This window comes from Cydia pomonella, chromosome 15 (genome assembly GCF_033807575.1).
Source record: "Cydia pomonella isolate Wapato2018A chromosome 15, ilCydPomo1, whole genome shotgun sequence".
In the NCBI taxonomy this organism is placed as follows: domain Eukaryota; kingdom Metazoa; phylum Arthropoda; class Insecta; order Lepidoptera; family Tortricidae; genus Cydia; species Cydia pomonella.
This window is the reverse complement of record NC_084717.1, coordinates 19,131,414-19,143,092: the sequence shown is the minus strand read 5'-3', so window position 1 is coordinate 19,143,092 and position 11,679 is coordinate 19,131,414. Positions and strand designations below refer to the sequence as shown.

General features: G+C 39.5%; 1 protein-coding gene across 1 annotated transcript in view; it reads left to right on the top strand.

The window, feature by feature from the left end:
- The window catches only part of LOC133525533 (alpha-(1,6)-fucosyltransferase), a 44,212-nt gene that overhangs the window by 24,780 nt on the left and 7,753 nt on the right, over positions 1-11,679 (top strand). Inside the window, exons 6-10 of the mRNA XM_061861812.1 lie at positions 3,113-3,299; positions 7,240-7,339; positions 8,224-8,361; positions 9,828-9,981; positions 10,722-10,895. Of these exons, the coding sequence (XP_061717796.1) occupies positions 3,113-3,299; positions 7,240-7,339; positions 8,224-8,361; positions 9,828-9,981; positions 10,722-10,895 (753 nt within the window). The remainder of the gene's footprint in view (positions 1-3,112; positions 3,300-7,239; positions 7,340-8,223; positions 8,362-9,827; positions 9,982-10,721; positions 10,896-11,679) is intronic.

Below are 11,679 nucleotides of genomic sequence, written 5' to 3'. Positions count from 1 at the left end.
CCCGCCAAAAAAAGGCCTGGCTCCTCGGTAAAAGTTTGGAGACCTCTGATTTAGACTAATTAACTAACTGGTAACTGTACCTTATCAAATACGCGCCCACAAACGTCACTTCCCTCCAGCTTATTATCAATACAACTGTGTTATCTGACTTTTATGACATGTGCTTACAAATGACGTGGCTTATATACAGTGTTCGCAAGCACATCCAAATGGAGCAGTAAGGGGACTTCAGAAATTATAAAAGACAGCTTTTATTCTTTGAAATTATGACACTGGTGTGACGATAATAATGATTGTTTAGCCTTATCAAGTATCAAGTGACTTTCAATGGCTTTACAGAAAAATCAGCCGTTACTTACGTATGTCCAAAATCGATGTTTTTTTTTAATAAGAATTAAATCGTTTGTATCACTTGGGCTACAAAAACAAATTGATTGACATCTGAAAAAATCTGCTAAGTGCTTAGTCTTGCCCCTTCGGTGGTATGTTCATCCAAATACATATATAGTATAGACCTAAAATTACTTATCTTACCATTCCTTTTTCGTAGACGGGTAAAAAATATGTAAAGCTACCTGTATGCAGGCGGGCCTTATTAGAACATTTAAATAAATAAATAAATAAATATTATTGGACATTATTACACAAATTGACTAAGTCCCACGGTAAGCTCAATAAGGCTTGTGTTGAGGGTACTTAGACAACGATATATATAATATATAAATATTTATAAATACTTAAATACATAGAAAACACCCATGACTCAGGAACAAATATCCATGCTCATCACACGAATAAATGCCCTTACCAGGATTTGAACCCGGGACCATCAGCTTCGTAGGCAGGGTCACTACCCACTAGGCCAAACCGGTTGTCAAAAATAATTAAAAATGTGGTTAGACTATTAATGAGATATATTTTAACTTAAAATTACTAATTTGTTTTATTTTCCTACTTCTGCGTTTATGTATTTCTTCTTTGACAATTCTGCTTCCGATCTCAATAGATATTCATTTCTTCATCGGTGTTTTGTTCGGAGTTCGTATTTAATGTTCCAAAACCACAACTATGTTTAATTATTACGTCCTTTTGAAGTCTCATTAAGTTTCTTGGCCTATTATTTCTAATTAAAACACACACGGACAGGAAAAGTATACATTTAATTGTCTTCAATTATATTATCGTAAGCAAAAATAACGCGTATAATGTATCATAAGAATGTTTCTACTTGGGTTTTAAATCCTATAAACCTATCAAAAATATATAACCTTAAAAAAAATAATTTAGGCGGGAAATAGTATGTTTCCAATTACCATAGTAAAGATACGGTTGTAAATACTTATAACTACAATATATATATATATATATATGTATATAAACAGTTCCTTATAAACATTTATATATTTTTATTCCCAATAAGCAGTATTAACATAACATACTAAAACTACAGTACATTCAGTTATCATATAATAATTATAGATATAAAGTTATACAGTTAATCTTAACCTAAACTGAACTAAATCCTAAATCTAACCGACACACAAAAACTATCCGCACAACTCGCCCCGCGCCCCTCCAGATGCAAAGGAGCCCATCACGCTCGCTGCGTTGCCACGTTGAACGGCGATGGAATAAATATATAATGAAATAATTATAATAGCCTGATTTGCCTGAGTATGAAAAACATTTGTAATAGGTGCATACTTATTTCTACCGTCGTTTTTACGATTACTTCGATTAGATAGGTAGGTATGTATTGTTGCCACACATTGGCCGTCGGGGTAAAGCTGTACAAAACTCTTAACGACATACTTAATTGCTCTATCAAACTTCAGCAGCGAATTAATTTTAATTTTTATTCATAGAACTTACCAAATCTCTGTTAAATTTTGTCCCTTTCTTGCGAACACAATTTGGTACTTTACACATGTTAATATTATAACAAAATTTAGCTAAATGGTTACAAAATGAGCCGCCCATTATAAAAAAGTAGAATTTAAGAAGACATATTGAGATTATAAAAAATACAAGGCTCCAAAGTAAAAAAAAAACTTTCAAAAAGAAAAAAGAAAATGGTAGAGGTACCATTTGATTCCTTACATTTTATTGAAAAATAAATTGTATTACAACTATATATATATATATATATATATATATAACGCAATATTTCAGGGTCAAAATAGCAATTTTCTTGATCTTCCATACATTTAGGACAGACTAATGTAATGTGACGTCACATTACAATATCATTTTGTTAGAGGCGTTGCAATCGTCGAGTGCTAGCGTCAGACTTTAACCTTTTGAACGCCACGCCTATCGTACGCGGCGCGTAATCGTATACCTTGTCAGTACGCATCAAGGTTGATATTGGGCTGTAGCCGCGCGCGTCATATGACGTCTTTGGCGGTCATAAGGTTAACTCTCATTTCTGACCTTTGTGTTGCTTAAATACCATATAGACATTTGATCCTCAGGAAAATCAAGATCGATTGACATTATTTACAAAGTAGCCAATTGTCAAAATTACAGATAAAGCCATTAACGCCACAATTCTATCATGCACCTTTTATGACATACATTTTTTTTTCTCTCTGCGCTTCGCGCATGCATCGAGTTCACAAAGTTTTAGAATATGAACTCGAAGTGCTGGTGGCCTAGCGGTTCAAACCCCGGCTCGTACCAATGAGTTTCTCGGAACGCATGTATGAAATATCATTTGATATTTATCAGTCGCTTTTCGGTGAAGGAAAACATCGCGAGGAAACCGGACTAATCCCAATAAGACCTTCTGTTGTGGAAGGTTAGATGGCAGTCGCTTTTTTTAAAACTAGTGCCTACACAAATTCTGGGGATTAGTTGTCAATCGGACCCCAGGCTCCCATGAGCCGTGGCAAAATGTCGGGACAGCGCGAGGAAAAAGAGGGGACTTATAATATCTTACACTCCGATGATTCCAATGATTGTGTCTACGGAAGAACATATTTTTGTTATTAAAAAATCTTTAACACTAAGAAAATAAATCTTAATACAAAAAGCCTTAATTACGCTAACGACACGTTTCCTTTTGTGTATCGATTAGACTCGTAAGTAACTATTCTCTTTTTATTTCCAGGGCTGCGGCTTCGGCTGTCAACTCCACCACATAGTGTACTGCCTGATATTCGCGTACGCCACGGAGCGGACGCTAATACTCAACTCCAAGGGGTGGAGATACAACAATAAGGGCTGGGAGTACGTGTTCCACCCCATATCCGACACGTGCACCAGCTCGTATGACGACCCCGTCGTGCAGTGGTCAGGTAAATACTACAATAGTGTACTGCCTGATATTCGCGTACGCCACGGAGCGGACGCTCATCCTCAACTCCAAGGGGTGGAGATATAACAATAAGGGCTGGGAGTACGTGTTCCACCGCATATCCGACACGTGCACCAGCTCGTATGACGATCCTGTCGTTCAGTGGTCAGGTAAATACTACAAATCCACATATTGTACTGCCTGATATTCGCGTACATAATTGAATGTAAAATACGCAAGTAAGTATAACGGGTTAGCACTGATTGGCTAGCACGTTATCTTTTCGCGGATAAGCAAAGTAATATTTTTTGTTTTAATTAATATGGATTTCCGCAAAGTAACGCCTGATTCTATTAACTGGGAGAATCAACTTTTTAGCGTCACTCGTTGCCATGGTTACGATTAGTTGTCCAGGGGACAAAAGTTCATTGAAATACTGATTTTATGGTATTTAAATGTATCAAACTTGCGTTTTTGTGGTCGTTATAACCAATGTCCATAATGGGCCCCCTACTAAGCATGTTAATAGAACAGCATACTACGTCTCTTCAAACAAACTGTGCCACTGTTGTCCCTTGGACAACGGGACAGGATAACAAAACAAAAAAAGTTGATTCACCCAACTATAACAATATTAGTCATGGCACGCGTCTTCGTGAATGGCACGATCTATATTGACGATAAGCTCTTAATGATATGCCTCTTAGCACACTTTTGCGCCTACTTCGACAAAATTTATACTGTTTGGTTTATAAGTGGAGCGTACACGTTTCGTAAATCGAATTTGACAGCTGATGTAAACGGCGACATTATGCGGTAACTCTGGTTGTCAAAAATTAACCATCACAAAAATACCTACTTCAGCTGTCAAATTCTGGAGCGCGATTTTATTTAGACTTCTTTCTCACAGACACAGATAACTCTTTGACTGTTTTTTGTATACCACGTTAGTGGCAAACATGCATAGGGCCCGCCTGATGGTAAGCAGTCACCGTAGCCTATGAATGCCTGCCACTTCAGTATAACTCATCATTTGTGTATTTGCTGATAAGAAATCTGGTAATGAATAATCTTTAACCATGCTATATTGTGCGCATGAAATGAAAACACTGCTTAATGATTTCGCCTATTCTTTATGACCAAGTATAGTCAAAACCATACCTAATATCATTTGATTTAAAGACCATTTTTAATCGGAGTTTACATTTTAATCAGTGTTTATTCGGTGGTATTCCGAAAAGGCGTATATTCTCTGTATAGATAATAAGTATAAGCTATTTTTATAATGAATATATAAAATACGGCTTAGTGAATAATTGCGCTGTAGAAATTGTTATACACCGTTTGTTTTTTATTTCCGTAATTTCAAGGGTGCATCCCTGAGCTTAAATTAAGTAACTTTCTCAAAGAACATCATCCATTTCGGAGATAATCAATAATTATATTTTATCTTATAAGGCCCTTACGAGTGTGTACATGTCTTAGGGCCTCCAGACTGCAACTCCAGAAAGTTACATGCGCGTTGCCGACCCTAACATCCCCCCCCCCCCCCCCCCGTACTTGAAATATTCATCATTTAACTAACCAAATAAAAAACTAAAAAAAAAACTAATAAAACTGCCTCGATTTGTTCCATCATCGTTCTGGCCTTAACCTATTTCATTTAATCGTGTAATGTTTTCATCTGCCCTCAAATGGCTAAATATTCGATGTCCCTGTAGGTTCTTTACTAGGCTGAAGTAATAGCAAATGTTACAAAACGAAATAACTATTGATTAATTAAAACATCCCGATATTTTTTTTTATACTACGTCGGTGGCAAACAAGCATACGGCCCGCCTGATGGTAAGCAGTCTCCGTAGGCTATGTACGCCTGCAACTCCAGAGGAGTTACATGCGCGTTGCCGACCCTAAACCCGCCCCCCCCTCGTTGATCACTATATACCTATTAACAAAATAGCACAATTGCAGCAGCTTCGTTGTTACATTGTTGAGTAGACAGGTCGAGTTAAATTTACTTGAAGAAGTTTCTTGCATAATAAATTACCTAATTGTGTTTACATTCTTTTTAATACCTAAAGATACACACTATAGGCCCGGGCCTACTTGGCCTTAGGCGAAATCCGCCACTGAGGGTCACTATAGACAATTAGGAGACCGTTAAATAGACCGGAATAACATTTGTGTTAAATCTAGGTGCGTCATTGGGTTGGAGAGGTGTTTTAGAAGCGCACCTGGGTGAGCTGCGAGTACGACAAGGATGGCACTTTAATGAGCGAGACAGAGAGAAGAGGCGGGCTCTTGTGTCAGACGCCGAGATGAACGTTCAACGGCATACTTGTTAGTTAGGCGTCTAAACTACACGGTGTAACATGAGGAAACCGAAAGATTAAAACAGTGCATTCCTGTAGGACTAACACGGTATGTAAGTGCAAAATGGACGGGCATAGCGATAAAAATGGAACCATGCTGACACCGCTGATCACATTTAGAGGCTAAAATGTCATATAAACTTTACTGGATTTCGCCTAGTTACAGAGTTAATACCAATTAAAAAAAAACCTAATTGTAACCTAGCGGAAAACGCCTTTTTGGCGATGCTGCCATTATGGGGCGTACTCAAATATTCTTAACATTTGCAAAAACCAGGAATTACAAAAAATTAAATCTTAAAAATCCCTTTTCAGTGCCAGTTTTACCATAACATTCACTTTTTATGTACAAATACATTCATTAAAAAAAAAGTTACTTACTTTTACTTAAACTCATATAACATTTTTCCTTATTTTGGCCTCCGAAGTGCGTGATTAAAATCTTTCGGGTTCCTCGTGTTACACCGTGTATAGTTGAGTCAAACACCCGTCTGCACGCGAAGCAATGAAAGAAAGCGGCCAAGTGCGAGTTGGACTCGCCCATGAAGGGTTCCGTACCATTTATGACGTATGAAAAAAAACTACTTACTAGCTCTCGTTCAAACCAATTTTCGGTGGAAGTTTGCATGGTAATGTATATCATATATATTTTTTTTATTTTATCATTCTGTTATTTTAGAAGTTACAGGGGGGTCCCCCCCACACATTTTACCACTTTGGAAGTGTCTCTCCGCAAACTATTCAGTTTAGAAAAAAAATGATATTAGATACCTCAATATCATTTTTGAAGACCTAACCATATACACCCCACACGTATGGGTTTGATGAAAAAAATTATTAGAAAGGTAAGTATGGGCATTGTGAATGTCATCTCGCTTTGTGTGGTAGGGCACAGCACAGTGGATGTCATTCCAGATCTAGAGCAGAGCCCAACTGGGGAAGTACCGCCACCTTACAGAAAACCGCAGCCAAATAACACTAGACCCTACTCATAGTGTTGTGTCCCTGCCGGTGAGTAAGGTTGCCAGAGTAAGGTAAGTAGAGTTGCAGGCGTACATAGGCTACGGAGGCAGCTTACCATCCGGCGGGCCGTATGCTTGTTTGCCACCGACGTAATATAAAAAAAAACAACGGGTTGCACTCCGGGAGCGCCGGCAGAAGTGAAAACTTGAATATTAACGTTGTGCATTTTTGATATTTTGGAATGGTTAGGGAATAATTTTGCACGAATTGCTCTAATTATCAGTATAAAAGTACTATCATTTATGTGGTAAAATACAATATTCATTTATTGCGGTCTACTGGCTTCAATGACACTGTAACAGTTTTTCGATCAGGTCACGTGTCCGTCTTACGAATTTTCGATCTGACGAATCTGTCGGTCGCGTGACCTGTCGAGAGTTTAACATTTTTTCTCCATCACAAAAACTGCACAGCGCCGCTAAAGAAGTTTTCACTTCAATAAAAGTGACTGCTCCATACAGAAATGAATAGGGATCATTGTTAGACGCGCGAGAGTATAAGTAGCTCTACGATTATATTAACAAAACGTGTATTTTTCTATTTCAGTGTCCCACGACGCCAAAGTGGTATCGCTGCTGTTCATAGACTCGATATCGCAGAAGCCTAAATTTCTACCTCTAGCCGTGCCTAAGGATCTCGCTCATAGGTGTGTTATTAACATTTTCACGTCATCTATTTCGGAAACGGGCTTTTTCTTCCCTGCTAAGACGGATCAAAGTGGCACTATCCTTACCTGCTAGGAGGGATTAAAGTAACACTTTTCTGTTCTAGGACATTTTTTTAAAATATTTTTTGCATACTATTTTTTATCTTTTTATTTTGAAACATAATTTGCTCAAAATGTGATGAGGAAAGCAGTATGTGTCACATGGTAGCAAAATTATTTCAATTTTGGGCGTAACACAATTGAATCATTCACTACGCTCAGGATTCTATTATAGAATCCTTCGCTTGTTGAAAATTATATGTACGCCCTCGCCGTAAATATGTATATAAAACTGTACTTAATTCATTTACTGTACGTTGACGACCAGTTTAGCCTAGAGTAGTGACCCTGCCTACGAAGCCGACGGTCCCGGGTTCAAATCCTGGTATGGGCATTTATTCGTGTGATGAGCATGGATAATTGTTCCTGAGTCATGGGTGTTTTCTATGTATTTAAGTATTTATAAATATTTATATAGGTATTATATATATCGTTGTCTAAGTACCCTCAACACAAGCCTTATTGAGCTTACTGTGGGACTTAGTCAATTTGTGTAATAATGTCCTATAATATTTTTATTTATTTATTTATTTATTTATTTATTTATCGTATTTAGTATTTAATTAGCTTTGTCAATGACTAATTAATTTTAATTAATCGAGTCAACGTTAATTCCTGTTTTCAAAATGTTGCTTAGTGCGTAAGGTCTTTACATCTCATTAATTAAAATTGCTATTTCTTGGATCGGAATTCAATTTTAAAATTACAGTGTTTACATGTGTATGTCTTTACTGGGTCTAGATGCAATCAATTCTCTCTTTCAGAATAATCCGTTTCAATGGCGACCCGTCATCATGGTGGATCGGCCAGATCCTCAAATACATTTTGAAACCACGGCTGGGTATGCAGAAAGCCATAAATGAAACCATCGCTAAGATGAACTTCAATACTCCAATAGTTGGGTAAGGCCTTTGAGGTGTTTACTCTTTTAACCATCATGCATTACTTTATTTTTATCTTCCGAAAGCTTTTTAGCTTGGGTGCTGTGGAAGCTGTCATCTCAATTGGGACCGTGCGCGTTGGAGGGTCTGCCATCTTGTGGCCTGAATCGGAACCATAAACATGTACATTTACACGTCACGTGTTTTTTTGTGCATAGTAGGTTCTGCCATCTTGTGGGCTACATCGGAACAAAAAACATCACATTTACGCCTCGCACCAAAAATCTGATGGCTCCTGTGCTGCCTCCTACAGTTCATGCACGCTCCCTATTATCACTGCTAAATCAGTCTTAGAAGTTACATAGGGTAAATCATATTTATGGATATATAAAATTATTGGTATAAGATATATGAAAAATCTTACTACCATTATAAAGGTATACTATTTGCGATATATTTATAATAAAGTATTTAAATATAAAATAAATATAAGCCCCGAAAAAAAAACCGCTTAATTCACATACTAAAAATCATCAACTTTTGCCTTTATCCAAATTTTCCACCATTTCGTCTTAGAACAATTAATGTAACTTTTTAAAATTAAAATATTGCGTACATTTGAATAAAAAATCGGGAAATGAATTAGTTTTACTATCAAATTAATATACAGATTCAAACAGATTGTATCTCATTATGCTCAGTAGGCTCTATCCTACACTATGCATTTAAGGGTTAAATCCACTGGCTTCCTAGGTTGTGTGCATGTGCATTGTGCATTTAAAGAAAGGAAGTTTCAATTACTGCATTGAATAATATTGGTCACCATACGAAGTGTAAGAAAGAAGAAGTGTGTGTATTTTTAAAAGTTTTGCCACGGCATTTAAAATGTGAAATTTCAAGGTAAATTTTCCGTTGACGTGATATCGGACTGATGGGATACAGTTTATGGAAATTATCGAAATGAAGATGATGATGTCCTCCCAGACGTATCTAATCCGTCGACGGCGACATCCTGACAAATAAAAAGGGTCTTAACCTTAACTATTACGTGCATGGGCGCGGACGTGGCTTGCGAATCCAAATTTTGTTTTGAAAGTCCGGCAACACGAAACACAGTAGAGCTGCCCTATGTGTAATGGTAGGAGGGCTTGGGCTGAGTTTTTCTGAGCTGGCGTTTGGCGTCAAGATCTTCAAGTCGGGTGTGCTCGAAGTTACTAAGACCTGTGTTGACAGCAGTTCGCCAGTCCGATCTCCGAGATGCAAGCGTGGCGTTCTCCGAAAGGTGGCGTTTTAAGACATCCTTGTAGCGTAGGTGGAAACAAGCTTCTATGCAGAGGGGTTCTCTATCTGATTGTTTGTGGAAATATTCAAATGTATTTGCAATTTTGCAGTCTGTAGTGTACCTCTAAAGAAATTTTCGTTTTGTTGATCTTATATCTATTTTATTTTAGTGATGTGTTTTCTTAATTCTACCTCCCCTATTCCAGAGTCCATATAAGAAGAACAGACAAAGTCGGCACAGAGGCGGCCTTCCACCACATACACGAGTACATGTCGCATGTAAAAAGTTACTACGACCAGCTCGAGCTAACGCGGCATGTCGGCACCAGGCGGGTGTATCTCGCCACCGACGACGCCAACGTGAGTAAACACAGAGTAAACGTCAGCTACCGCTCCGTTGGCTGAGGAACGGTAGCCACCCATACTTTTTTTAATGATATAGGAGGCAAACGAGCGGACGGATCACCTGATGGTAAGCGATTACCGCCGGCCATGGACACCCGCAATATCAGAAGGGTTGTGCGTTGCCGGCCTTTAAGATGGGAGTCAGACATGGCAACTATCTTGCCACTGACAATACCAACGTGGATAATCTAGTATAGTTAGACTTCTATTTATGTCTCATATACTAAAATGATATTTCAATTGCCCCAAATTGTCATAACATGTTTTTGTTTATGAATGTTAGGAATAATAGTTTGTTTCTCCTCGTGGACTGTAATGGTTGAATTAAGATTACGTATACCAAACTATTACTGGGTACTTTCATGTATGGGCTCCCAACTCAACTATTATATTCATTTTGAAACGGTTAAGCCAACCTTAATGAAATTGACCAATCACAGCTCGCCGCGGTCAAGAGGACGAAACAAAACGATAGCTCAAATTAATTATTTATTTTAGGTTGAATAGAGAGCTTGTCAGTCGAGTATCGGGTTTAGGCAACGAAGCTTGCTGGGTTGCCTAAGTAAGGTACGAGATTGAAAAGCTTGATTATATCACTATTGTATACAATACTTTTTCTCCGATTGTATAAAATACTATTATTTTTGTTCTGTATTTGTCGACACATCAATTTTGAAACAATTTTTCTTTTACAGGTCTTAGAAGACGCCCGAAAAAAATACCCTACGTACTCGTTCCTCGGCGACCCGACCATCGCCAAGACCGCCGCCACGCACCGCCGCTACACGCCCGTGTCGCTCACCGGCCTGCTGGTGGACCTGCACATGCTGGCCATGTGTGACTACCTCGTCTGCACCTTCAGTAGTCAGGTATACTATAACAAGACCGCCGCCACGCACCGCCGCTACACGCCCGTGTCGCTCACCGGCCTGCTGGTGGACCTGCACATGCTGGCCATGTGTGACTACCTCGTCTGCACCTTCAGTAGTCAGGTATACTATAACAAGACCGCCGCTACACGCCCGTGTCGCTCACCGGCCTGCTGGTGGACCTGCACATGCTGGCCATGTGTGACTACCTCGTCTGCACCTTCAGTAGTCAGGTATACTATAACAAGACCGCCGCTACACGCCCGTGTCGCTCACCGGCCTGCTGGTGGACCTGCACATGCTGGCCATGTGTGACTACCTCGTCTGCACCTTCAGTAGTCAGGTATACTATAACAAGACCGCCGCTACACGCCCGTGTCGCTCACCGGCCTGCTGGTGGACCTGCACATGCTGGCCATGTGTGACTACCTCGTCTGCACCTTCAGTAGTCAGGTATACTATAACAAGACCGCCGCTACACGCCCGTGTCGCTCACCGGCCTGCTGGTGGACCTGCACATGCTGGCCATGTGTGACTACCTCGTCTGCACCTTCAGTAGTCAGGTATACTATAACAAGACCGCCGCTACACGCCCGTGTCGCTCACCGGCCTGCTGGTGGACCTGCACATGCTGGCCATGTGTGACTACCTCGTCTGCACCTTCAGTAGTCAGGTATACTATAACAAGACCGCCGCTACACGCCCGTGTCGCTCACCGGCCTGCTGGTGGACCTGCACATGCTGGCCATGTGTGACTACCTCGTCTGCACCTTCAGTAGTCAGG